The sequence below is a fragment of the Micropterus salmoides genome, unplaced genomic scaffold (assembly GCF_014851395.1).
Source record: "Micropterus salmoides isolate LMB-PRFRI ecotype aquatic unplaced genomic scaffold, ASM1485139v1 Ms_hic_scaffold_16, whole genome shotgun sequence".
Taxonomy (NCBI): domain Eukaryota; kingdom Metazoa; phylum Chordata; class Actinopteri; order Centrarchiformes; family Centrarchidae; genus Micropterus; species Micropterus salmoides.
In genome coordinates this window covers 18,930,360-18,957,161 of record NW_024040707.1, presented here as the reverse complement: position 1 = coordinate 18,957,161, position 26,802 = coordinate 18,930,360, and the positions used below count along the sequence as shown (strand labels likewise).

General features: G+C 41.2%; 4 protein-coding genes across 5 annotated transcripts; 3 read left to right on the top strand and 1 right to left on the bottom strand.

The window, feature by feature from the left end:
- Positions 1-532: 532 nt before the first annotated feature.
- Positions 533-10,116, top strand: galnt6 (UDP-N-acetyl-alpha-D-galactosamine:polypeptide N-acetylgalactosaminyltransferase 6 (GalNAc-T6)). Its single transcript, XM_038722605.1, has 11 exons — positions 533-733; positions 2,038-2,546; positions 3,097-3,269; positions 5,532-5,681; positions 7,016-7,250; positions 7,334-7,451; positions 7,553-7,753; positions 7,938-8,069; positions 8,187-8,288; positions 8,390-8,548; positions 9,502-10,116. The coding sequence occupies exons 2-11, from the start codon at positions 2,065-2,067 to the stop codon at positions 9,613-9,615; spliced, it is 1,866 nt and encodes a 621-aa protein (XP_038578533.1). The 5' UTR covers positions 533-733; positions 2,038-2,064; the 3' UTR covers positions 9,616-10,116.
- Positions 10,117-10,800: 684 nt separating this feature from the next.
- LOC119905504 (glucose-6-phosphate 1-dehydrogenase-like) lies at positions 10,801-14,684 on the top strand. Its single transcript, XM_038722606.1, has 12 exons — positions 10,801-10,983; positions 11,618-11,655; positions 11,797-11,905; positions 12,005-12,222; positions 12,306-12,464; positions 12,598-12,723; positions 12,830-12,923; positions 13,034-13,220; positions 13,350-13,585; positions 14,019-14,095; positions 14,191-14,283; positions 14,386-14,684. The coding sequence occupies exons 1-12, from the start codon at positions 10,855-10,857 to the stop codon at positions 14,474-14,476; spliced, it is 1,557 nt and encodes a 518-aa protein (XP_038578534.1). The 5' UTR covers positions 10,801-10,854; the 3' UTR covers positions 14,477-14,684.
- An 822-nt stretch (positions 14,685-15,506) lies between these two features.
- Positions 15,507-22,206, bottom strand: zgc:158263 (ceramide kinase family protein). Its single transcript, XM_038722603.1, has 13 exons — positions 21,790-22,206; positions 20,564-20,659; positions 20,212-20,349; positions 19,974-20,102; positions 19,718-19,781; positions 19,463-19,608; positions 19,301-19,375; positions 19,029-19,181; positions 18,649-18,754; positions 17,602-17,705; positions 17,237-17,433; positions 16,844-17,151; positions 15,507-16,645 (listed from the first exon to the last, which is right to left on the bottom strand). Exons 1-13 carry the CDS (start codon positions 21,911-21,913, stop codon positions 16,528-16,530), a joined length of 1,758 nt encoding a protein of 585 aa, XP_038578531.1. The 5' UTR covers positions 21,914-22,206; the 3' UTR covers positions 15,507-16,527.
- A 1,803-nt stretch (positions 22,207-24,009) lies between these two features.
- On the top strand, positions 24,010-26,713 carry naa10 (N-alpha-acetyltransferase 10, NatA catalytic subuni). 2 transcript variants are annotated; one of them, XM_038722600.1, is made up of 8 exons: positions 24,010-24,201; positions 24,363-24,461; positions 24,577-24,635; positions 24,717-24,762; positions 24,883-24,998; positions 25,119-25,163; positions 25,925-26,009; positions 26,147-26,713. In XM_038722600.1, the coding sequence occupies exons 1-8, from the start codon at positions 24,181-24,183 to the stop codon at positions 26,336-26,338; spliced, it is 663 nt and encodes a 220-aa protein (XP_038578528.1). In that variant the 5' UTR covers positions 24,010-24,180; the 3' UTR covers positions 26,339-26,713. The 2 variants fall into 2 exon arrangements, with proteins under 2 accessions (XP_038578528.1, XP_038578530.1); XM_038722602.1 differs by having other exon boundaries at positions 24,011-24,201; positions 26,156-26,713.
- The last annotated feature ends 89 nt before the right edge of the window (positions 26,714-26,802 follow it).

Genomic DNA, 26,802 nt, shown 5'->3' with positions numbered 1-26,802 from the left:
AGGGCGATACAGGAGAGAGTATTTAATTGCTTGCACATGAATAATGAATTTCTGTTGAGGTAATGGCAATGTTCACTTACAGCACTCTATGCTGAGCATTAATTAAGCGACATAAATTCCCCCTAATCCCTGATGAAAAAGCACTGTTACTATAACAGGCTCATGATAAGGGCACTTAGTATAGGCCTACTAGTTGTTTGTTTTTGTTGCACTGTTTTTAAATATTATATAATATATATTATCTCTAGTAGCCTAATGGTGATACAGTAATGGTGGTACAAAAGTTGACATTTTAAATTCTAGTGATATTTATTATGGGGTATCAAATGTTTAATCGGTTTGTTTGTTGTTGTTGTTTTTCAATTGTATATTTCTTTGTTGTGTAGGTTTTTATTGTTTTTGATTTTCCGCATTTTTGGTACAGATTGTATCACATTTCAGTGCGGTGACTCGTGATCTGCTGTCAACGAAAGCCACCTTTAACGTGCTGCACGGAGAGACAAGCGCGCGGCCAGCAGGGGACTCACTCCAGCTAATCATTTCAACAAATGGCACCTGTTCGGTTCAAAGGAAAAAAAGCCGGGAGGCCGCGGAACTGTTGTATCCTTGTTCACTCAAAACTCCAGTCTGCCGACTTCAAGACGCTGCAACGACCGCGACGTGCTCATTTGGCAACTTTCCACACAAGTAAAGAAATATCAGATCAACCGGAACAAGTGCTCGTCAATTTGAGGTAAGCAGCGGCGTTTCAGAGAGGTAGAAACCCTTTAATAATCATCTTTCAGTAACTTCTCGGTGTAGTTTGTGAGCTTGATCGGAAGGTGTTATTTTTTCGTCAAAAATGTGATTTCTAGACGTCTTCCATACTTGTTGTTTAGAGAGTTATACATATTCTGAATGAAAGCAGCCAACTCTTCCTCTTTCATTTCGCCTCAGCGCAACGTGTAGCTGCTGAGAGTTTTGACAGAACTCAGAAGTCTGCTTATGGTCCAAGTATTGTAAAAATATGTTCAGTATGTAAAATTATGTTTTACTTGTTTATTCCAAGCTGGCCTGATTAGAGATTATATTATTTGGGGAGTCAAAACAGATCTATAGGCCCATATAATATTGACCGTGGGTTTTTTTTGTTGTTTTGTTTTTTTATGTTGTCAGGTCTACTAATTTCCCTTCCTCTTCCTCCTTTATCGTAACTGTGGTGACAACCAACTGGAATAACTGCTCATCAGAGACAAAAATGCAAAGTGGACTGTGTTCGTTTCCCTTTTCTGGAACACCAACAGAGTGTCCTCTTGAATCAATTATGAAGGAGCCTGGCTTGAGAATAGAGTAAATTAATTATGACCAAGTAAGAGTGAGTCTCAAACTGAACAGTGATCACCTAAGGACTCACAGATGTCCTACTTTGCCATGATATCCTGTGTCACATGGGCAGGAAACAGCCTCTTTTTGTTACAGGCGTTGGTGAAGTTAAGGTGCTGTCATGCTCCACGTAGCAAACTCTTACTTCCTGTAGCAGATGACTGTTGATCATCACTGGTTGGGTGTGTTTGGAGCAGGTGTCCATGGAAGGCATTGTGTCACTCATTAACCGGTGTGTGAGCCAGTAGCGTCACAGCCCTCGTGCTGCTGTGTGGGTCCTAGAGGACTGTGGGCAGGTGAATTCAGGTGTTTACTGAGAGGTGTGGTGTGTTTGTTCGCAATCTCCACCTCCCTGTTCTCTCCACCCGTCCTGTGGGATTGTTTCCTAAACAGACAGACAGGGAGGGAGGGAGGAGTGAGGTTGGCTTGATAACCTGCTGCTATGACACTTGCAGAAACCGGTTTAAGGGATTTTCTCTTGCTTGTCTTTTCTACTGTAGGAAAAACTCAGTGAATGTTTAGCGGGTATAGGCAGGTAAGCGTTACAGAGGAGTGGGTTTTGAATAAAGTATTTTTCAGACCATTGGCAAAACCCCTTGCATAACATGCGCAAACATTTTGCAGAAAGCTTCCAGGGAATTAGTTTTTTTTTTTTTTTTTTTCTGTTTTTTACAGCCTTGGGAACAACACCCACATTGAAACATGCGTCTGTTCCTACGCCGACGTATATCCCCTGTGAAACTGGTGCTCTTTGGGGGGACTCTCTTCATGGTGGCCCTGGTGGTTCTCCAGAGGGATGTTGGCTCTTCGCCAGCTGGTGACCCCTGGTTTCAAGATCTAGTGGACAAGAGGGACAAGGTGTTGGACATTGTCCGAGGGGCTGTCAACAACATCGGCTTCCAGATTGGGGCTCCGCAGCCACCACCAGTACAAGAAAAGCCCACCCAGGATGCCATCTGCCCCGCTGGATTCTACACTCAGGCTGAGCTCAAACCTCACGTTGAGAGACCACCTCAGGACCCCACAAACCTCGGGGCTGATGGGAAAGCATTTGTAAAAGACCACATGACCCCTGAGGAGGAGAAGGAGAAGGAGGAGGGTATGACCCGGCATTGTTTCAACCAGTTTGCCAGTGACCGCATCTCCCTCAGCCGTAGTCTTGGGGATGACACAAGGCCTCCAGAGTAAGTAAAAATCTGAATCTTGGACAAATCACTGTTTTACCAACAAGTGTGCTGACATGTACATGGCTGAGGTCATCTTAGTAAATTATATACATGCATTTTCATATTGCCTTCTCTCTCCATTATTCTGGAAAATTGATTAGTTAAAAGACTAACCTAAATGTAATCACAATAATTGAGAATAGCATAGCAGCATGCACATGCCAGTATCCTGGATAATTGAGACTGAGGCTGCGTTGTTGAAAATACTATCACTCACTGTAAATGTTTGTCCAACTTGACATCTGAACATGTCGCAGGCTTGATAGGCCTTGAACGTTTGCTCGGCAGAGCTGTCAAGTGCCTTTTTATGAGCTGATCGTTTATGGCTGTTTGCACATTGTGCTATTTAAAGTGGTACTGCCTTGAATACATGCAAACAATGGTTTGTTATACGTGGCACTGCAAAACCTCCTGTGACTTTCATTTCATCAGGTATGCCTCTCACTTGCACGCCTTCTTTGCCTTTTTGTCACTCTCTCTGTGTTTTGACATGGCTCACCTCACTCAGGTGTGTGGAGAGGAAGTTTCGCCGCTGTCCTCCTCTGCCTACAACCAGCGTTATTATTGTCTTCCACAATGAAGCTTGGTCCACCCTGCTCAGGACAGTGTACAGCGTCCTGCACACATCTCCTGCTATCCTGCTCAAAGAGATCATCTTGGTAGATGACGCCAGTGTTGCAGGTGTGAAAAATATAAACACACGCTAATGACAAAACATACTCAAAGACGCACTGATGGGAACATGGTATCTAAATGACCTTGTTTAAGAGCTGGGTGACAGGGAGCAGGGCTTAGAGAGTTCAGTTTTATCACTTAATGCAATCTTATTTCTGCTCTTAATCAGGCAGTAAGTGAGGAACATATTTGTTAACGCAGCATTTCCGCTAACCTGTTGAGTGCTTGGAAGCGGATGTAATATTTCATACAAAAACAGAGTAGGTAGAGAACTGGCAGTGCTAAACTACAGAAAAGGAAACGCACGACAGTAATGCTTTTTATCTGCCACAGATAATGGAGTCATAATATTTCAGTTAATGTATAATTTTAACTTTATTTTCATCACCAGGAAGCTCTGGTGTGTTATGTCTTCAACAAAAACAGAAAAAACCATGAAGTGTAAATTTATAAGTAATTTATTAATTAAATTTACCCTCAGTGTATTAAGGGCAGCATTCCAGTCGCTGTGAGCTTTGATAAGATAATGCAGGATGATGATGATGATAGCTTTTTAGCAGCTTCCACACAGTAACAGGCAGGTTACTGTGTGCAAACTGAGTGTGAGATGCAGGGAGACGACAGTGACATAAATGAGAATGCCCCTTTTCTACTTGACTATGGGCTACTGGGCTCCAGTGAAATACAGATTATGCTGGTGGGCACCGACTTGACTCTAGTGAGAATTATCGAAAATGACAAGTTATGCTATAAGGAGCCTTTGACATGTGAGTGCAGCTGTGACATATGTTTTGCATGATAAATAGTTACAAATGTTAAGTGACTTCACAACAGTTTTTGGGAAATGTCAGTTATGTTGTTGCTGTGCAATATTATATGAGTTGTCTAAGAATGTTTATTATAATACAGTAAATTGTTAACATTCTTGATTTTTAGGTGAGTAAAGTAAGTACTATTTACAGCTTTATACACCTGCTAACCCTACTCCATTGGTTTACTGTTTGTTCTCTGTTTTAGTTTATCTTTAAATTTTAGGCGTTGGAATCTCTAGGCACCTCATGATTCAATTTGATTACGATTCAGAGGGCTGCGATGCGATAGTAAAATTATAAAATGTACGTGTACACTAAAATCCAAAAGAAACGTCTCCTCATTATCTTAAAGGGACTAGTTTGCATCCCTTGCTCCTGGGTGATTACCATCCATTCCTCTGCACCACAAGCATTCAGCCATACACTTGCTACACACACGTTATGCACTGTTCTTTTAAAGGACTAACTTTCGCTGCTCTTATGACAGCACATGTCACGTAGATGTCCTTTGAAGAATGAGGGGAAAAAGCTAGCTAAGCGTTCAGTGTGACCTTGCTCACACTGTGTGCGAGTGAAAATATTTGATGATATTAATTTTGTGAAATTTTAGTAGCGGCGCTCATTCATTCAGCAGCGGTCACTGCACTTCTGAGTTTCACCTTTTGTGTTCTGTCAAAATTGCGTGTTCAATTTACATTTAGAAAAGCTACACTCTGTACATATACTCTGTACATATTGTGTGCATTCACTATAAAATTTAATCTAAAATTCAGATCTAGTTTACTGTAGTATTTCAAACAGCAACTGTGCTGCCATCTAATATTTTAGGTGTCACATAATTTCAGTTTTAGCACTAAAAGAATATAACAGTGCGCAATGCCTCCTAATGTCTTCATGATAATTTATCAATTCTGTTTTTCAGTTGTTTTAACACCTTAAATACACACTCCATAACAGTTGACACTAGCCTGACTATCCCTGCTGTGTAAAGCAGGTCACTTAGACTGAAACTTAAGTGAAATATGAGGCATGCATTGTGGAAATAAATGATCTTAAAAGGGAAGTGTGGCCTAGTTTTATCAGCAGCTGTTCCACTTCATTGCTCTCACAATGCTCTCACAATTAATATGACGATAGACTTTTCTTCTCTGAAGCAATGAGACGCTTTATTGAATATCAGGCTGAAAGTTTTACTTTCACTCATCACTTCTGGTTGTAAGTTTGAAATCTGTCACCTCTGACCACACCCAGCATCATTAATGGGTGTGGTTCAAAGTGTGTTCTGTTGTAAGCACAGGGTCAGTGTAACCTGAACACACTCTGATATAACAGCAGCAAGTGAGCTTCAACCACTGGAGTTCACCTAATACAACATTTTCAGTTTGACAACTCTTGTTTTGAACAAAGAATAGACAGATATGATAATGTGTTGGGGTTTTTTTTTTTATTCCTTTAGATCACCTGAAGAACCAACTGGAGGTCTTTGTGCAACAGTTGAAGATTGTTCGCGTAGTGAGGCAGCAGGAGAGAAAGGGCCTAATCACTGCCAGGCTGCTGGGTGCCAGTATTGCTCAAGGCGAAGTGCTAACCTTTCTCGACGCACACTGTGAGAAAACGCATAACCACAACAATACACAAGCCACAATGGCCATTTTGAGAAGCTGTGTATAGCTCATTCAGACACTAGCACTGCCAGAGTTGCAGGTTAATGCATTGTTTTCCATCCTTAGTAAAAATGTAGAGCATCTCATATTTCCTTTAGTTCTCAAAATAGTTTGCAACGTATTATGGCCCTTTTATTTTTTTTATTAAGGTCCATCTAGCCATGATTTAGCCATGATTTGGGACAATTTAGAACTTCACTTCCAGGTAGTATTTAATAAATCTATAAGGAAAACCTTCAGTAGACACACAAATTATCAAGACAGCCACAATGTGTTGGAAGCAGAGTGCTTAATTACATCATGTTTGAAACAAACCTCTCTGTTTGGTCAGAAAATGTACCTGTGATTAGAGAGCAGAGGTGGGTAGTAACGAGTTACATTTACTCTGTTATATGTACTTAAGGCACTTTATAGAGTAAATCATACTTGACGGTGTTAACTTGTAGATATTTTATGAGAATATTGTTACTTTTACTCTGTTACATTTGGACTGATTCATAACGGTACTTGTATTTTATGCATTTTGTTAAATGGAAGGTGGTCAGCTGGTCCCAGGTCTGCACGCACTCGGTTATCCTACCGCCGCAGCCGTGCCTCCACATGACTGTAGTGTACCGGTGTTTTGTATTATTAAGTTACTTGCTACTCAAGTATTTTTTAGAAAATACTTGTGTACTAGTTAATATACTTCAATTCAGTTTTATTTATATGATGGAAAATCATAACACAAGTTATTTCAGGGCACTTTTCATATAAATCAGGTCTATACCATAGTATTTCTAATTATTATTTAAAGAGAGAGCAAAAATGATTATTGTGACTGGTCCAACTGTGCGGCTATTTAAAATAAATAATTAAAATAATTATATAGCCTGACAATTACTGTCGGTCTTAAGCCACCTGCCATCAGCGTCCGTCACTGGAAATTATTATGTCCAATTATGCTCTCTTTTTCTTGAGTTACTTTTTTAACCTTAGTTTTTCTTTCCCTGAATGCTTAGATAGTCAGATGGCGTTATATCTATCTCTCTAGAACAGTTCTGCTAACATGGACATACATTATGATTTTGGTGACGACGTACATCATTGTAAAAAATTTACACTTGTCACTTGGGACACATGCGTCTGCTTAATGTAATACCAACATGTTCATGAGGCCATGCTTTCCCCATCATAACTCTCTACACCTGGAACTGATTGGTGGCAGTACATATTTAATGCGATTTAGGTTCAGAAGTAGCTATAAAGTGATCTCTGTCCTTCCTACCCTGTCTAGGCGAGTGTTTCCATGGTTGGCTAGAGCCCCTGTTGGCCCGGATTGTTGAGGAACCCACTGCCGTAGTCAGTCCAGAGATCACCACCATTGACCTCAACACCTTTAAGTTCAACAAGCCTGTTGCCACTAGCCGCGCTTTTAATCGAGGTAACTTTGACTGGAGCCTGACTTTCGGCTGGGAGGCAATCCCTGAGGATGCGAAGAAGCTGCGCAAGGATGAAACCTACCCTGTAAAGTAAGAAGGATCGTGTTGGTTTCACTTGGAGCTTCAATCATTTAAGTGTCTAAAGCTTTTGTATCTGTCTATGGAAATTTCAGAACACCTACTTTTGCCGGAGGTCTCTTCTCAATCTCAAAGAAGTACTTTGAACACATTGGAACATACGATGACAAGATGGAAATCTGGGGCGGAGAAAATGTGGAGATGTCATTCAGGGTCAGTCTCTTTACCTGTACTGCCACAGTTCCACATATGTCTCCCTCCTGTCATTATCAAGTTAGGGTCTGATTTCTACCTGTGTCAAATGTGATTCACAGGTGTGGCAGTGTGGGGGTCAGCTAGAGATCATCCCTTGTTCTGTGGTGGGCCATGTCTTCCGCACTAAGAGTCCTCACACCTTCCCCAAGGGCACAGAGGTCATCACTCGCAACCAGGTGCGCCTGGCTGAGGTCTGGATGGATGACTACAAAAAGATCTTCTATCGCCGCAACAAGAATGCTGCCGTTATGGCCAGTGAGGTCAGTGTGACCTGCTGATAGGAGCAACTGTGTTAAAATGTTAAATGCACATGAATATAATATCTTCCACAATTGTTTAACTAGAATTTATACCTCCTGCTGCAGCAGGTTAATATGATGATGTAACTGTAAATAATTGTTTTGAATTGTTTGAGTTTTAAATATGCCCCCTTCACTGTTATAGCATATGTATGGGGACATCTCTGATCGTCTGAAGCTGAGAGAAAACCTTAAGTGTAAGAACTTCACCTGGTACTTAAACACAGTCTACCCAGAGGTCTTCATTCCGGACTTAACCCCACAAAAGTTTGGAGCAGTGAGTCATGTTTCTCTTTGTCCTTCTGTATTTGCATACAGTTGGATATAACACACCGCGCGTGTTGTATAATTGCAGCTGTATCTTACTGTTATTTTGTGTCTGTGCTTGCACCAGATTAAAAACTTAGGATCTCAAACCTGTCTGGATGCTGGAGAGAGCAACCAGGGAGGTAAACCTGTGATCATGTATCAGTGTCACAATATGGGAGGCAACCAGGTACAATGACTGACTCACACATTATGTGAAATTATGAATTGAAGATAATTTGTTGTTCTCTGGGGCAATTAGGTCTCTGACTGGCTGATTGTCTTTTCTAGTACTTTGAATACACCACTCATAAGGAGCTGCGTCATAACATTGGAAAGCAGCTGTGTCTTCATGCCATGCCTCAGCCAGAGCCGGTGAAGATCGAGCTATGCCAACTGAAGGGGAAGGGAACCAGTTTAGCACCACAACAGGAGTGGGTCTTTACAGAGGTGAGAAGCACTTGGGGCCGGACTGTTCGACATACGTTTATTCGCTTTCTTGCTGAATGTTAGATGAGAAAATTGATATCATATGTCTGCTAAATAAAAGGATACAGCTAGCTGCTGGATATGTTAGCTTGTCATAAACACTGGAAATGAGGGAAATGGTGAGCTTAGTAAGTAAACCAGCTGCTATTGATCTTGTTTAACTCTCGTACAATATGGAATAATATAATACTCCTCCGTTAAGTAAATCTTTCAGTGTACCGCTTATGTCACATAAAACAAGTCATATTTCTTTTAACTCATCGGCAGCCTCATTAAGTGTTTGTTTGTGCAGCCTAAATCAATGTTTAAACACAAGTGTAATGCACTTGGTTTACTGTCTTTTCAAACAAAGGGATCCAAATTATGTACCTAGGTGATCCAGTTCTTCTTGCATATATGTGTCCTCATCCACTACCGTCACTAGGGATATGCTTTCCTGCATCGGTCATCAATGGGTTTGAGCTCCGGTGCCCCCTTTCCTCCTGGGTACAAGCATTGCGTGTCCAAACAACATAATTTTTCTTGCTTCAACCTCTAAAGAACATCAGTGTCACACTGGGTTAAATTTCTTTTTTTAGATGTCTGTCAGAATTTGCCATCCTTCTCTTCATGCAGTCAGTACATATTAATATTGAGGGGTGTTTCACTGACCATTTGCAACTATGGACATTTATAAGGTCAGACAAGGGGTTTGCTTACATGTGCCACATTTCAAGTTAAATGTGATTTATAAAGGGAAATTGGCGTAGGACTGTTTTGTAAATCAGAATATTTTACTTCCTGTGTTTTGACCTTACGCAACCTTTAGTAGTCTTTCCTATGAACAGTTTTATAAACGAGACTCCATGTCTTGTGTATTGATATTTATTTAGGCCTCTGTATTGATTCACCTTTTCTCTGATTCTACTCTCCAGGAAAACCTTCTGAAGAATCCCAGTAGTGGGCAATGCTTACATCTGAACGCAGGCCAGATTCAGATGAACCACTGTAATTCCGCTGACCTCTTTCAGCACTGGTCCTTCAGCTGACCTCCCTGTCTGGCCATCAGGTGACCTCAGGCACCTTGTGTCCTCCTTCCTCAGAATCCGCTCCAAGGAACCAACTCAACATTGAACCAGAATGACTTCATGCTGTGGAGCTTGGGGCATTTGGCCATACTAAGTGGACAGTTAAAGATGGAGGAAAAAGTAAAGACAGTCAGTCTGTTGAAGAGGCTTGGGTTAGCCTCCCACCTGTTTTAAAAAAAATATATATATTTATGATGGTAGCTCAGGAAAGACTTTGTAGATGGTTGAAGGTTATCAAACAGTGAGTACGTGGACTTGTGCACATTCAGGAGTGGCAGCCTGATCGTGGGGCAATGGCTGTCAGCTGCAGTGATCTTTATTCAGTGAATTTACAGTCCAGATTAGAAAGTGATTGTTTTTTTTGTCTGACTAAATGTTGAAATGTGAGAATATGCACAAGTCTTACTAAAGAGAGATGCCTGTTTTTTAAATAAAAAATCTACTTTGTTGTGTCACAAATGATCATTTGTATTATAGAATTTCTTTATCAGCATGTATCTAGAAAAGTTTTTGCTGAAGCAAGGGAAATATATTTAAGTTTTAACCAACAGTTTTGATCTCTTTGATTATAGTTTTTTTTTTTTTTTTTTTTCCCATGTAGTGGTTGGTATTGATTTAAAGTATATAATATAGTATAGTATCCTTAAAGAATGATTAAATCAGACTCTAGGCTGTGGGTTACTGATGTACAGAGATTAAATCATTTGGATTTAAAAGTTGCCTGCATAGAATTGCAGTCAAACTTTTTCTCCTGTTAAAATTACAACACTAGAGATTACAGTATGTACTGATAAGAACTCTTTCTGCAAAGTCATAAGCCCTTCTCAGTCAGAGGCACTTATTAATGTTTGCGCAACGTTTGTCTAAGGAGTGGTGTAGGAGGAACATTCCAATTGTTCTCAGCCGTTTCTAAAAAGACCTGAAATGTGAGTTATAGTGAATGGGAAGGATTTCCTCCAGGCTGCCAAACCTGATCTGATTCTTTATAGATTTCATTTTGTGTGAAGTCGTGCAATACACACCCAAACTGCTGGAATGCAGGGGCTCGTATGCAATAACGCCACCTGCAACAATAGGGGGCAGTATTAACTCACTGAACTTTTCTGCAAGGCAAGGGTGACAATTGAAATTCCACCATACAGTGTCATTCATGTAGCCATTGGGTAATGAGTAGCCACAGCAGGGACAGACTATGACCAGATGGACCAGAAGATGAGCACTGAGCCTTTGACTCGCTCTGAGGTGTTTGGACAGCTTAGGAGGGAGCTCTATGGAGAGGAGCAGTCCAGTCACTCCAACACACACATATTCATCATCCTGGGAGCCTCTGTGAGTACAACCTCTGCATGTCTTACAACATGTCATGAATAACCGCTGTTTCCTCTATTCTAAAATTACAACTGCTATTTCCTTTTAACGCAATTCAACAAAGATCTGTAGAAATGTTCAGTCTGAGATGTTAAAAGGTACCCTGTCAAATGTTTACAAACTGTCTTATTTGGTGAGGTCACTTGATCCATCTAGATTTCTATCTGCATTAAACGACAAGCAGTGAAAAAGTGGTGTGGTAATCAGAGAATGAAAGCCGGGAAATGAGCACATTTGGACTGTAATGTGCTGCATCTACTTTTTCCTTTGTAAAGCATTGAAAGAGCAAAACCATTTTGTCAGACTGCTCTTGGCCTTGAGCCTGGCTCAACTTCCAAAATCTAGTTGTTTTTATCTGTCGTCCTTGTTTGTTTTCTCTTTATTTGTCGATGCCTGTAATCTATTTAAATGTTACACGAGTCCTGCAAAGAGGGTGTGATCAGAGTTCTCACATTACTCAACAGATCCACTCACTCCACAACTCTACTGCCTATTTTTAAAGTCTGCCTTCACTTTGGGCTCTTGTTTGATTCTTTTCAGCCACTGATTTTCCGTAGAGGTTCATGATCAGATTTCTTCCTTATTTGTTTTGTAGGGGGATCTCGCTAAAAAGAAGATCTATCCAACTTTGTGGTGAGTAAAAAATCGCTGCTCAAGCACAAATCTCAGACGAAGTTGCTTTAAAAGTTGACCGGTTACTTTGTATTTTGAGGAGTTTGACCCTTGGCCGGTGCTCTGCATCACTGCGTTTGACTGTCTCTGTCCATTCTTTAGGTGGTTATTCAGAGATGGCCTGCTCCCGAATGACACATACTTTGTGGGTTTTGCCCGGTCTAACCTGAAAGTGGAGGATATCAAGACAGCATGTCTGCCTCATATGAAGGTAGTCTAGCTAAGGCTTCTTATCAGCCATCTGAGACGAGGTTGATGATTGTTTTTGGGGTGTGTTTTTTCAGTAATAATTGTTCAACATTTCCCTCAGGTCACTGATGAAGAGAGTGAGTGTCTCTCAGCCTTCTTCAGTAAGAACTCCTACTTTAGAGGCAGTTATGATGATGGCCACTCTTTCGCCCAACTCAGCGCTCACCTGTCGTCTCTGCCTGGGGGAGCCGATGCCCATAGACTCTTCTACCTGGCTCTGCCCCCCACCGTCTACCACCACGTCAGCACAAACATCAGAACCCACTGCATGAGTGTCAAGTCAGTAGTTGTTACACACACAAAACAAATGGTTGACCTGCTATTTGATCGCATTATTCTTATCAGCTATGTGTGTAAAGCAGAGGCTGGAGCAGGGTAATTGTTGAGAAGCCCTTTGGCCGTGACCTCCAGAGCTCACAGGAGCTGTCAGCCCACCTGTCCTCCCTGTTCACAGAGGACCAAGTCTACCGCATAGACCACTACCTGGGCAAGGAGATGGTCCAGAACCTCATGGTGCTCAGGTAACAAGCTCCATACGCACATTTCCAAGCACTTGATCACTGTTATAAACCTAAACATCTTTCATCTCTTCCTTCCTGTGTCGGAGGTACTCAGGGTTTTATTTTGGCAGTGTTTGTATTCCCTCACTTGCAGGTTTGGAAATCGCATCTTTGGACCCATATGGAACAGGAACAGTGTGGCCTGCGTGGTCCTCACCTTCAAGGAGCCTTTTGGCACTCAGGGTCGTGGAGGATACTTTGATGACTTTGGTATCATTCGGTGAGAGACGGTACATTCAGATAAAAGGGAAAATACCGAATACATTGTTATTGTTACACTAGAGCCTTTTACTTTCCCTGATTGCAGTTCATGTTTCTTGATGTAGAGATGTCATGCAGAACCATCTCCTCCAGATGCTTTGTTTGGTCGCCATGGAGAAACCTGCTTCCACCAGCCCAGATGACGTGAGGAATGAGAAGGTAAGACCAACGGTTGGATGGTTGGAATTAGTAGGACGTTTGTTCATGTTTTGTCTATAATTCCAGACCATCATTGCAACTGTTGTCCTGTGATTATTGCTGCGCTGTAGGTGAAGGTGTTGAAGTGTATAGCACCTGTTCCTGTGTCAGATGTGGTGCTCGGCCAGTACGTGGGGGACCCTGAGGGGGAGGGCCAGTCCAAGCTGGGTTACCTTGATGACCCCACCGTACCAGAAGGCTCCTGCACGCCAACATTTGCCACCGCAGTGCTCTATGTCCACAATGAAAGATGGGATGGTCAGGCAAAAGATTTTTCCCTCATTTGTCTTCATTTTTGAGATTTTATGACCTCCCCCTGACTCTCTCTCCCTGTCTTATTTTTCCCAAATTCATGTCCGTCACCACATCAACCACCCCTTCCACTAGGAGTTCCTTTCATCCTCCGCTGTGGTAAAGCTCTGAATGAGAGGAAGGCAGAAGTGCGTCTGCAGTTCACTGACGTGCCAGGGGACATCTTTGGCGACCGCTGCCAGAGGAACGAGCTGGTGGTGCGGGTGCAGCCGGACGAAGCCATTTACCTAAAGATGATGACCAAGAGACCTGGGGTTTACTTCAGCCCAGAGGAGACTGAGCTGGACCTCACCTACAGGAGCAGATACAAGGTGCTTCAGGCTCACTTAACTCAAAGAATCCATTGTGGTCCATCAACCAACTTTCAGTCATAAAATATTGTGTTTTTCTGCAGCAGTGTGTTAAGTTGCTTGTTTCTTGTTTTTAGACTGTTCTTGAATCAATGCAAATCTCTTTAATGTCCAGATAGTTTCACTAAATTCTTCAGATACCTTGGTCACACTTTATTTGAATGATATATATCATATCACCTAAAGGTCTATTGATTATGAGATGACATTTGATAGTGTTTGATAGCAATTCAATGTCTCACGGTAATCTCGATGGTATTATAGGGTAAAGGTGTAGAGATGCACCAAACAGGCTTAAGATAGTTTCTTAAAAATCAAATAGTTGAATATTATTGTCTAATATTGTGTAACAGCATATAATAAGCAGGTATTTACAGTTGCCGTCTTCCTCTAGCATGTGAAGCTCCCAGATGCGTATGAGAGGCTGATACTGGATGTCTTCTGTGGAAATCAGATGCATTTTGTCCGCAGGTTTGTTGTACCATTCACTGTCCTACTTCATTGCCTAGGTATTTTGTTTTTGTGCTGTATATTTTGACTTTGAACTGCTCCTCTTTCTGTCCCAGTGATGAGTTGCGGGAGGCCTGGAGGATCTTCACCCCCCTCCTCAACCAAATAGAAGGAAGGAAGACGCACCCTATCCCTTACACATATGGAAGGTAAAACGGTATCTGTTTTGTGACAGGAATGAAAACGTTGCACATTTTCCTTTTTAAGTGATCATTTCTCTTCCTCCTTTGGTTTCTTTGTCATGTCCATAGTCGTGGTCCAAACGAAGCGGATGATCTCGTGAAGAAGGTGGGATTCCGCTATGAGGGAACATACAAGTGGGTGCAGCCCCACGCACCATGATGCCATCTGTCACTCACTCATACACTTTTGTTGGCAAGTTTACAAACAATAAAGTACCAGTGATAAATTTTGTCTGTATATGCCACTGCTTTTTATCCCTAATTATACAAGAATGAATGTGGAAATATAAGTGTACTCTTCTCAACTGTATCTGCCTGATTTAAGTGTTCACCTGCAAATTTGAAATCTAATAAATCATGATTCACTCTTCTGGCCTTTTCTTTTCAAGTAGCAATGGCCACACCTAACACCTATGGCTTTAAGACATATGAGACTTACATAGCAAGAAAGTCTGTTGTTTGAATGAAAAGCCTGTTCTTATCAGCAGGCCTGTGTGTACAGTCATCACTAAACCGTGCTAACACAAAGCAACAACACCACATCATCTTTATACTAGGAGGGCTTGTTGGTCTGGTTTGTAGGAGGTTTGTAGGTGGTCAGTCACAAAGGAGAAAATATCCTGCTTCAGGTAAGAGTGATTTCCAGGTAGGTGTTTTAAACTAAATTCAAATAAAAACGAAATAATTGTTAATACATTATTAACAACAATTAAAACAATGAATGAGCTTACAACCTCAATTTACTTAAATTTGTTTGAGTCTGATACTGTTTCTCGTTACCTGTGTCTGTCTCTACCTTGCGTGTGGCCTAGCAAGGGGCCTACAAACACACACACATACATACACACACTCACCAATAACTGACCATATGGTGATCCTGCCAGTACTCGGAGGACCGTGTGAAGTGCAGTGAAGACGAACAGTTGTTTAAACAAATTCCCCTTCGTGTTATTTGATTAACTTCTGTAACATTTACTGTATGCAATAATAGTATCTTGTTACAGTAAGCTATATTGACATTAAAAAGATTTTTTTTAAAGGTATAATCTCATAACCCAGATTAGTTTATATCCCACTAGAAAGAATTGTTGCAACTTCACAATAGCTGTATTGTTCAGTTCTAGAGGTACAATGCTTCTCTTCTGAGCTAATGTTGACAACAATAAAGCATAAAATAAGTCAGCACAGTCTTTTAGTGTGAATAGTTTAGTTTATTTAACAGGGGTCATGCACAACATAACCACTGAGCCAGAGTTAGCTCATCTACACCTGGGCAGGAAGATGTTAAAAAGCAATGTAGTGCAATACAAAAAATATAATACACCAATTAAAAGTAGTACAATTGGCAAAATGTACACACAGTACATCACATATAAAACAACATCATGCAAAATATACATTACATTGTCTCCATGTTGGAAAACAGTTGGTTCCATACAAAGATTTGGATAATAGTTTAAAATAGTGAAGCTTATGCATTCTCTGAAATGGGAGGGGGAGGAGGGGTGATTGAGTTCCATTTATCTGCTCTGTCTGAAAATGCTGATTGTGCAAAACCTGTTTTCATAAATTTAGCCGAGCAGTTACCTCTGACCGGTCCCCTGGTCTACCTAGCATTGTCCCTGCAGAATGACACATTTTTTAAGTGCTAGTTGTACAACGTCATGAATTCACTTATACACCAGGTAAATATCTGCAAAACAAAGAAAACTGTCGAAGGTCAATAAATTACTCTTTTGAATGATGGTAGCTCCTTGTTTTTTGAAGAATGTTCACAGATTGTTTGTAAAGAGTGTATTTTTATTGCATTAAGATGCAATTCTTTTTTCTTTTCACTTCTGTTGACATTCCCCATTATTTTATTCCCTGGGAGCTCAAGTGAAATTAAATAAAAATGTGCAGACCAAAAACTACATACAAACACTGTATACAAGTTGTTTGTGCAGAAAAGAATGCATTAACGGTAAGTGTATAATTGAACAAGTTTTTCATATTGTTTTTAGGAGCAGTATTCAACAAACACATACTCCTTTAGTATTAAATAGTTTTATTTTCATTATTGCAATGAGAAAACTTGTCAAAGTGCCTGAAATATTGGTCTTTTTGGCCCTGACAGACAGCAAGGCCGGCTAGCTTTTCTTTCCATAAATGTGCAAATTTGCCTTGTCTTACAAACATTCCGATCATCACTTTTCTCTAGTCATCCACAATTTAGGGACGACTATTTGTGTAGGATGTCCTCTCTCTCTCATTTGCATCATCACTGTTGTGCACGACTGCACCATCCTCGATGCCCCTGGCATACAGACGCACCAACTGGCCATGAATCCTATGAGAAGAAGCCAACACTGTTAAAAACTGTGCCACTGAGAAATACTCACCCATTGCCACCTGTACACTAGTTTGTTTTATGTGACGGAGCTGTGTTACAATTAAATCTGAACCTGACATATGATAACAGTGGGAGAATAATACAGTGCCGTCTGAGAATACACAAAGCACAACATAGATGGTTATACTCTCTCACCTGCAGAGGACCTCGGTTAAAGTCAGAATCTCTCCGTCACAGTTCCACACCGACACTGCAGGAGCTTTGCTGCAGCACAGACCACACAGGAAGGAGGTGGTTTTCTGCTCGTTTGTTATCTCTCGCCTTGTGCCTCTCTGTGCCAGGTGCTGTTGAGATCCACTCCTGCTTACAGTCTCGACACAGTCTTCGTCATCTAGGCCAACACTCGTCCCTCCAATCTCTTCATATCCTTCCTCCTCTTTGCCAGAGGGGATAGAGAAACGGACGGCCTTCACACGGTGGACCTCCACAAATGGCAGGTCAAACTAAGAAAGGTGTGGTAGAGAAACTGGGTCAAGCTGTGGTTAAACTTGTTAGTCTGGCTTTGTTTTAATGTGAAAGTGCACATACCTGGTCCTGTGTGCTCGTGTGCCTGTAGAGGAATTTGAGGAATCCAAGAGGGTTTGTGTCCCATACCAGGATGAGGTCCCCTGTTCCGTCTGCCAGGTGGGCAGAGGGAGAGAGGCCCAGAGGACTCTTGGGACACGAGCTGGACATACAAGTGAGAGACACACACCTGAACCTGCCCTCCACAGTCACCCACTCACCTGGAGAGACAGAGATTCACATTGCTCAACCTGACGAAGGGTTGGAATTGGACTTAGCTTAGTTTTAAGCCCAAAAGGCTGCTTTAAGTATTCATAATTTGTGTTAAATGGGCTAAAATACACAAAAAAAACCAAACAGAGGACTTTCATGTGAGTCTATGTTATTACCTTCTGAGTCACTACTGAACTGGCTGAAGTGGGAACTGTACAGGGAGCCTGAATCTGAAGAGCTGGGGAAAAGTCTTTCTGTGCTTCTGGAGCACACACTGCACCTTAACACACACACACACACACACACAAGCATCACAAAATAATTAAACTCCGGTTGGAAGTCTGTGGAATAACAACCTCCTCGACCTCGACACCCATTCATACGAGCATAATAAACGATTTGCTGACAGCCAGAGGCAGCTGCCTCAGACAACGTCCCAGGCATTGTACGCTCTAACAGGAGACCAAGGCTCAACTTTCATCTAGATCAAGTTCCTCTTGCCGTGGTTCCTTACCTCCTTAAAGGTGCACCCAACACCTGAGTCTCTGCTGCAGGTGGTAGCGGTTACAGTGATCTCAAACAGTGAATTTGAACCATTTCACTAGTGCTTGAATAATAATGATGCTACTCCCGGGGACACTTTCTCTCTGTCTCATTAAATGGGTCCTTAGCTTAGATCAGGAGGCGGACTCACAGAAAAGTAGGGCGTAAGACTAGTTACCAGAAAATGTAACTGGCTTTCATCACTTAAAAAAGTTCAGACGTTACTGTGGGCTTCTTCCAACACTGCCAACTTGTACCCATGTTTTATTGTCATTAGTCTTGTTATCCAGGATGAGTCCAATTGGCCTTAAACAACTGGGGCTCATGGAGAGACGCTACATAAAACATCATTATTGCGGTGTTGTTTATGTGAGTTTTGTTTCACCTCGCATAGCTGAGTCACAATCAGACAACGCTGGAAACTGAAGTAATAAACAGTGATCCTAAATGATGCAATCATCCATGTGTCACAGTAAAGTACAGAAAAAAGTAATTGCAAATAGAAAATACTAGGTACGTGACAAATAACATTATAAAAATAGAGAAGTAGAGAATTTTTATGGGACCATGATCTGGCGTGCACACTGTGATCATCTTTCTTTTTCTTGAAATTTCAGTTTTGTGTTTATTATTAATTGCACTCTTCTTTATGTAATTTCTTGTCAGTAGTGGTGTTTTACCCTGAGAGGCAACGCGTTCTGTCTCTAGGGTTGGAGAGCACTGGGTCTGCTGGTAGATACTGAACTATGCCTGCATAGCTTCTGTTGCTCAGGTACACCATTGTGCCTGGAGAAAAGGAAAGCAATTAGGTTATCAGAAAACACACAACACTACATACATGCACAACGTTTTTATAAAGAGCATTATGCACGTAAGTGTGGTTTTGTACATAAAATGTTTTTAAAAAGAGCAAATCGATAACATGATATTTTTTCATCCTGTTATGTTACGTTATGAGTACCAGTTTCTTACTTTAAGATAAATATAAACACAGATTATCTCACACCATCTAATTCGGCACCCGTCATTTGTCTTCTCTAAATGACTCATTAGTCCACACCTGAATAGTCATATCGGAGAGGTCCCATCCAGCGGTGTTTTTCACTCTCAGCCAGTACGTCCCCATAGAAGCCATAGCCCAACAGAGACACAGAGTAGCGTACCAGAGCAGAAGCTTGATGGACTGAACACACGTCCAAAGGCTGAGAATCTCCTGCAATGTATTGTGGGAAATAAGAAGGGCCATACAGGCTAAACTATGGAGCTCAGAGTTGACGAAATTCTTCAGGTATTTTAAGATGGTGATTTCAAAGAGTGAAAATCCTTCCTCACCAACGATTATGTGCAAAGCTGAAGTAACAGGGTCAATCACTCCTACTGTGGCGTAACACACACAGTCTGTAGAACCTACAAGACAAGGCAAGGCAACGTGATGTATGTGCCGGTGCTATGAAACTCCATCCGTTTATGCATACTTAATAACAGTGTAATTACCTGCAGGGATGATGCCAATATGAAGGGGACAAGGCTGTAACGTGACAGCGGGATCGTTCTCACAAAGGCCTGCCTCTTGTTGTGTCCGCCCAATCAAACCGTGAAGTATTTCGCTGAACATGCCATCCCCGCCCACACACACCACACTGTTATAAACAAACACAAGGGTTTCTGTTAGGGGAGCACCTCCCTTTGCTTAGCTGTTACAATGCTGTCACACCACAGTGCAAACAATGCAGTGTTGATAGCTCTTACCCGTCAAAGCCTGTCAGGTCTTTCTTCAGGAGGTGGTCTCTGGCCTGGTTTGCACATGCAGTCACTAAACAGTAAATGTTATCATTACATATCATCTGCAAATCACTTTCATTCATTATGTCTTAAATTAAGTAGGTTGGTCTGAGGCCATCTATGAGACAAAATTCTTCACCTAAAGGAGCCTCTGCATCAGCATCAAATTAAGCTTTTCTCAAAACGGATAAAGGCAGTATTACTCAATTTTATTGTTTCTCACCTATCACATGAGAGCTGATACCAGCCAGCTCAAACAGAGGGGCAACCAGAGAATGGTAGATCTTTCTTCCTTTCTTCTTCCCTCCAAATGGGTTGATAAACACCAGCAGCCTGTGCGGACGCAACGGACCTGAAAGATAGTTTCAGAATATTACAGGTTGTTGAGAGCCTGAAGGATCTGAAAATAATAAATGCTTAATAGCTATAATATCAGATTAACGCCATGTCTAGTTCCTTACTGTGAGTTTTGAGAGCAGTTCTTAGGTGTTTCGTCCACTGGTCTCTGAGGACCCGACTGGGGCAGCTGAACTGGGTCCGGCCCAGTCTCCATAGTAACCCGTAAGAGCCCCCACTGCTGGTGCGCTTTACATAGAAAACTGGTAGTGGATAGATAGATTAAAAAAACAAAACCATGATGTAAAACCACAATATGGACTGTTGCAATGTGGAGGTTTAAAGGCAGATATACTCGCTACACTGTAAAGAATTATGTGCCGTGCACTTCTATGTAAATTCTAATATTGTTCAGTTACAATGGATGTGCAATGCTTCTGTGTTTGTATTATTTACTTAAGGCCCAAGAGAACCTACCTGTGAAATCTTTATCTGTGTCTTCAACTGACTTCTGGGGCAGGATCTCCACCCGGCCCTCCTCCACTCCAACCACCTCTGCCACAGGTACTGAAACTTTAATTACACAGACAAACACGCACAGCGCAAACTTCAGTGGACAAGCTTCTGTGCATGCAATGAATATAATATTTGAACCACTAGAAAGCCCGTTGACCTTCCTCACAGCAGATATTTTATTTCATTTCATTCTCGTAGCATTTGGTGCACAGGTGTACCTAATGGAATTAATACTGGTTGCAACCCATCAACGCCAGGTCTTTTTGACATGTCATGCTAAATAAAGCACAGGTGTTAATAACTGATGATGACTGAATTATATTTAGCTGCTTGAGTTTTACAGGTCCTGGTACTGTGAATACTGGCCCACTGTCCCTTTGTCATGGGTTAGTTGATGACATTAGTAACAATGTGCTTTTCCTACTATGAAAAGTCAAAATGTCTGCTGTGTAAGAGGCCTATTATGCATGCTGGCTCACTAGTAGCCTACATCTGTTAATGATAAGTCAAAAGGTCTATTATTGACAGTTTTGGAGCTTAGGCTTTACAGTCACTGACTATAAGAGTGATTTATACAGCTTGTGTAAAACATCATTGCGTCTTCTTTTGGGTCAATATCTTTTTGGTGCAAATGTCAAAGACAACATACTGTATATTGTGTTCAAATTTATGTTCATTATGTTGTTTGTTCGGTGGTGGGTGGCCAGAGAGACAGAGGCAGTTTGGTGTTGAGAAAAAAAGAATAGCCCCTGACCTATCACCAGTGAGTTCTCTAGAGCCAGTGTTTTCAGTCAACTGTCTCAGCAGGTTGCGATTCATGTTAGTGCTGTTGAACTTGTTCTACATGCTTTCTGCAAACAGCTATAGAGTGACACTAAAACAGCAAATTAAAAACCTCCCTCTCAGTAATTATATGTAATTATTGTTTTGTTCATGGTGTTTCTAGGCTACTTCTAAAGAATAAATAGGCTACTGTCTTGTTTGTCAGTAGCCCTGTCTGCAATATCATGTCAGATAAGAAACTTGTTGTGGTTTTAAAAAATGTGTTATTCAGCATTAACATGACTGAGAAAGTATTTTCTTATTCCTTAGTGCATGCATTATTACATCTATTATGTATTGTGCTGATCTAAAACCATTTCTCTATCGGAGATCGGCTTATTTTCACACAGTAAAGAGTCACCAACCTGTTTTCTTGTCGCGATTCTTCTTATCTACCTCGGTCCAGTTGAAATGCCAGCCTGTCAGGACCGCCCGGTATCTTTTTTTCCCGACCCACAAACTTGACTCCAGCTTCAGGTCTGTCTCCATCTGGAAAAGCGCTCCAGTCACAGTGTCGCTCTTTCCCCGTTTCTCAGAAAAAACTTTTATGACCACATTTTACACCCCTAATTCACCTCTGAGAAATGGCAGCCATCTCGCCATCAGTCAACAAACAACCACAGTCCTTATCTCCCATGTTAACGTTTTCATCTTCCTGTGAATGAACCTGAAGATCTTTCCTGGAGACACGTTTAGGCCATTATTCATGTGAAATGTTGAAGACATCGCCTCACCCAGGGTTTTATTCTAAAAATATCCGTTTCCTCCACAGTCCCTCCCTGGTGTCACCTGCTGTATTTGCATGTTGCACTGCTGATTGGATGCCAGTAGTTTACCTGTAGTTTAGCCAATTACTATGGCAACACAAATCATTTGGTGATTGAAAATGGATTAGACCATGTCACAGTAAAGTACAAAATGCATAGTTTAAATAATAGCCTACCAGCAGGGGGGGGTAAGTAACTGGTAAAGCGAGACATTAAAATAACAAGCTCACCTGTGAAAACCAAATATAACTCTTAAGTGGAACACGAAAATACCTTATTCTTATTTGGTGTGTGCGCGCGCGAGTGTATGTGTGTGTGTGTGTGAGAGAGAGAGAGTCACAGAGAGAGAGAGAGAGTATTGTCATTTGCAAACTAATAATGACAAAGCTCTTTTTAACTTCCATTTCTCAGACTTTTGCATTTCAAGTGGATACTTGTGTAACATATATTTTGGCTTTATTTTTTCCAAAATGAGAAACAACTGAATAAACATTCAAAGAGTGAGTGGAAACACAAGAACAGAAATAAACAGGGACATGGCAACACAGCTCTATAACACCAACCTTTCACCCTGAGCCCTCTTAAACCATTTTTCAGGGATTGTGAAATGTTACAAAAGTGTAAAATGTACATTGTGTTATAATTTAAACATATGTGTGTTGAAGCCCAACCTTCCATATGCCGATATTTTTATATTTTTAACGACTTTATGTATATGACATTTAGGGGAATTGTAAAAATTTTTAATTATATTTATGTATTTTCCAGGCTCAGAGGAAAACCTCCATTAGCACACCTAGCTCACGAGGGTCTAAAGATGAAGTGATATCCCAGATTTGAGACTTTAAGCCTTAACACTTAGAGTTCATTGTTGTGACACTTAACTTCTTTGATATTTGACTCTCTGAAGACTTGACTTGACTCGTGCCCTGAAAGCAAAAATATTATAGATCATTTTGACCTTGCAAAATTTCAGAACAATAGGAAAAAAGTAAGACAGGGACAGGCAGACCTTTGCATGACCACATATTTTGAATATTCAACATTAGGGCCTGAAAGTGCTTGGTCTCAGCTATATAAAAAAGTAAGGAAAGTAAGGAAAATTGTCAGCATTCAGAGTCATGGACTTTCTCCCAAGGACTTGTGACTAGACTTCAGACTTAACTTTGATTTACCCCCCAAAATATTTTCTAAATAACACCAAACAGTATAGTCAGTATATCAATTCAGCATTATTTTGGAGCTGCAGTACTTTATGGATAGATTGACTTGTGCAGGGGTCTGGGGAAAAATGAACTTTTTGACCCAAATCCCATCCTCTGCATTGTATCCTTTGTCTTCCCATCAAGTACAGACTACAAAACAGATTATACATGGCACTTCATTATATGCCCAGAAACCAGTGCTCTTATACTAGAATAACACTGCCAATAGCCCCATGCAGGTTTGTTGTTAAAATGTGTTTGTGGCATTTTGATTAAATGCAGCTTTTTACAACTTCTATTTAGGAATGCAGATCATGAGCACAACATAGCCTAAATTGAATAATCAATTAAGGGCTTATAACTAGATCTGAACAATGGACCTGGGGTTTTGGGGGCCTCTGGGTCAGTCAGCCTTGTTAGAACTGCCCAGCATGATGCTTCCTATAGTTGTGTAAAGTTTGCGACAATAGTCAACAACATAACATCTGAGTTCTTATCGACGTGAGGGCATTTTTCAGAATAAAGTAATTTATGGAATTTTTTTGTGCTTCATTCAACGGCTCCGGCTTTTACTGTGAAGGCTCAGCGCACACAGTGACCGGAAATGCTTGTCGTTATTGTGGCACGCTCCTTCCTCCCCTCCCTTCCTTGCTAGCAAGTCGACTTAGCTAGCTAGCGAGACAACCTGTTTAAACCTTATAGTGTAATTATTATGAATTGATTGATCAGCGTAGTGTATTTGAGTTCTGTCTCCAAAGTCCGGATAACAAGCCAAACCAGCAAAATGAACATACGAAACGCAAGGGTAAGTGCGCTGAAGTCCTGTCGACAGCCACGCTGTTTCTACTAACTGGTAGCTAAGCTAACGTTAGTTACAATGTTACTCGTTAGCTGACCAAAAATTTCCGATTAAAGGGTTAGCATCGTGTAATGCACCTTTCTGACGCTCAGGTTTCTTTCTTTCAGCCGGAGGACCTTATGAACATGCAGCACTGTAACCTGCTGTGCCTTCCTGAAAATTATCAGATGAAATACTATTTCTATCACGGATTGTCCTGGCCTCAGGTGATTCACAGTTTCCTACTCTCCTGGTACTGCTAACTCCACTGCTCCTGATCATCTGGATCCTTCCAGTGCAAACGTTTGTTTGATGCTCGTCGCCTGTTTTCATCTTTTTCAGCTCTCATACATTGCTGAGGACGAAAATGGCAAGATTGTGGGATATGTGCTGGCAAAGATGTGAGTATCTGTGATTACGTTTTGTTTTACCTAACATCAATTGAACGTAACTAAACCTAACCTATTGTGGGACCTTATTAGGGAGGAGGACCCAGATGATGTACCCCATGGACACATCACATCCCTGGTGAGTCAGATCGTTAGACATGTCATACAATCTCCTCCATTATTTATATTTTGTGTTTTATTACTGATATTCATGGCTGACTTCTCTGTGGCAATAAAAACCCTTGTCTCTGTGTTCCAGGCGGTGAAGCGCTCCCACAGACGTCTTGGCCTGGCCCAGAAGCTGATGGACCAGGCCAGCCGGGCCATGATAGAAAACTTCAATGCTAAATATGTCTCACTTCATGTTCGCAAAAGGTACTGTGCACTGTGTGTTTGCGCGCAGTGAACTTGGTTTGTACTGTTCCCTGTTTGGTCCTATGTGTCTCAGCACTCCTGTTTGTAAGGGACTTACCAGTCTTTTTCCCCCCACTGCAGCAACCGAGCAGCCCTGCACCTGTATTCCAACACGCTCAAATTCCAGTAAGTTAATTTTTTTGGCAACATCACTTCAGTGTTTTTATTGTAATGCATGTGATTCTTGGGTATTCTTACACAGTTAGCTTGGTTGTAACCCAAATGCTGAGGTCATGAGTAGAGCTAGAATTGGGCTGGGCTGATATTGTATTATTCAAATGTTTTTACAGATTTTTTTTGAAACATTTACGTATTATACATCATACAGTACATGATTTGAGACAGTCCAAAGAGGTTGAGGCACTAACAGTAAAATATCGTAAATCTGAGAGATAAAGCTGTGCTGCTCAGTAGGACCTTTATGAATACATTCCTCGCTTCCATAAGTTTGAGAGTTCAAGAAGGGAATATAGTGACTGTTTTGTTTTTTAAGTTCTTGATTTGGAGGTACTGTACCTGGGGGAAAAAGTCAGATAGTGGAATGCTAAATCCTCTGACCATCTGGGTGAAAGACATGAAAATATTGTCTTTGAGCTACATGTTCATCTTGCAGTTGCAGTTAAATACCATTAGAGACTCAGATTTGTTGGGTTGGCAGTTATTGTTAGCGGATATTTTCCAGTATTGGCCTCAAAAATCCATTGGTGGGGAATCGTTAATAAATTTATTTATTTGGTCAAAACTTTGTCAAATTTGAATAAATGTCAGATAAAACTCCTCCAAGGTAGCTAAAACCCACAAATTCCCATTGTAAAGATACAATGTATATGTCCTCAATGGCAGCTGAATGTAACTGATTATATTGTTATATTGTTGTTCCTCCACAGGATTAGTGAGGTAGAGCCTAAATACTATGCAGATGGGGAGGATGCCTATGCCATGAAGAGAGACCTGGCCCACATGGCCGATGAGGTGACTTAATTCTCTACGCTGTTGGCGCTAGATTTACATGATTTTTCACAAGCTCCATGTCACCCCAGGGGACATGTAACACACTGAACTCTGATGAGCAGATTCTGATTGCGAATGTGTGGTGTTTCTGTGTGTGGGTCCCACAGCTGAGGAAGCCCGGGGTGCGAGTTTCGGGTCAGGAGGCCCCGTCTGGCCAGAGCCCGTCAGGGTCTGGCGACCAGGAGAGAGAGAGCGAGAGAGACAGCGGAGGAGAGAGCAAAGAGCTGAGTGAAGTCAGCGAGGCAACAGAAAGCACAGACGTTAAAGATTCTTCTTCTGATTCACAATGACACTGCAGTCGTAGACATTTTTAAATTCATCCCTCCCTTCCTATTTTTATCAATATTTGACAATATCTCTGGCTTTACAAACTGTGACTGTCTGTGCGTGAAAGCCGTTCCCTCATTTCAAATCTTAAATCTTGCTTTTCACTGCAACAATGAACAAAAAGTGTTGGATAATGACATGGATCGGGGTGATCTAAATGAACCTAAAATGAATAACTGGTCTCCTTGTTTTCATTGGATTGCTGTTGTCATTACCAAACGTGGCCCAAAGTTCTGTGAGATTTACAGAATTGAAAGCAGCCCCTGCTTTTCAAGTTGTTTCAGTCTGGTCTCTTAATTATTTAACAGAATTACTGCAAATAAATCTTTCAAATAATACCTCTGGTATTGCACTTATTTCATTAGGTGATCAAAAGCAGCTTATTAGTCTATTTCTGAGTGTAGACTACATTACAGTTCTCCATGGC

Excerpts from the sequence above, each read along its gene's own strand:
- galnt6 (XM_038722605.1), top strand. The coding sequence starts at position 2,065 with ATGCGTCTGTTCCTACGCCGACGTATATCCCCTGTGAAACTGGTGCTC. Across the intron at positions 7,452-7,552 it reads ATGTGGAGATGTCATTCAGG|GTGTGGCAGTGTGGGGGTCA; the intron begins GTCAGTCTCTTT and ends TGTGATTCACAG. Across the intron at positions 8,289-8,389 it reads ACAATATGGGAGGCAACCAG|TACTTTGAATACACCACTCA; the intron begins GTACAATGACTG and ends TGTCTTTTCTAG.
- LOC119905504 (XM_038722606.1), top strand. The coding sequence starts at position 10,855 with ATGGACCAGAAGATGAGCACTGAGCCTTTGACTCGCTCTGAGGTGTTT. Across the intron at positions 12,223-12,305 it reads ACCCACTGCATGAGTGTCAA|AGGCTGGAGCAGGGTAATTG; the intron begins GTCAGTAGTTGT and ends TGTGTAAAGCAG. Across the intron at positions 14,284-14,385 it reads ATCCCTTACACATATGGAAG|TCGTGGTCCAAACGAAGCGG; the intron begins GTAAAACGGTAT and ends TCATGTCCATAG.
- zgc:158263 (XM_038722603.1), bottom strand. The coding sequence starts at position 21,913 with ATGGAGACAGACCTGAAGCTGGAGTCAAGTTTGTGGGTCGGGAAAAAA. Across the intron at positions 20,103-20,211 it reads AACTGCTCTCAAAACTCACA|GTCCGTTGCGTCCGCACAGG; the intron begins GTAAGGAACTAG and ends ACTATCTTTCAG. Across the intron at positions 19,182-19,300 it reads AGCTTTGCACATAATCGTTG|GAGATTCTCAGCCTTTGGAC; the intron begins GTGAGGAAGGAT and ends AATACATTGCAG.
- naa10 (XM_038722600.1), top strand. The coding sequence starts at position 24,181 with ATGAACATACGAAACGCAAGG. Across the intron at positions 24,462-24,576 it reads ACGGATTGTCCTGGCCTCAG|CTCTCATACATTGCTGAGGA; the intron begins GTGATTCACAGT and ends CATCTTTTTCAG. Across the intron at positions 25,164-25,924 it reads TCCAACACGCTCAAATTCCA|GATTAGTGAGGTAGAGCCTA; the intron begins GTAAGTTAATTT and ends GTTCCTCCACAG.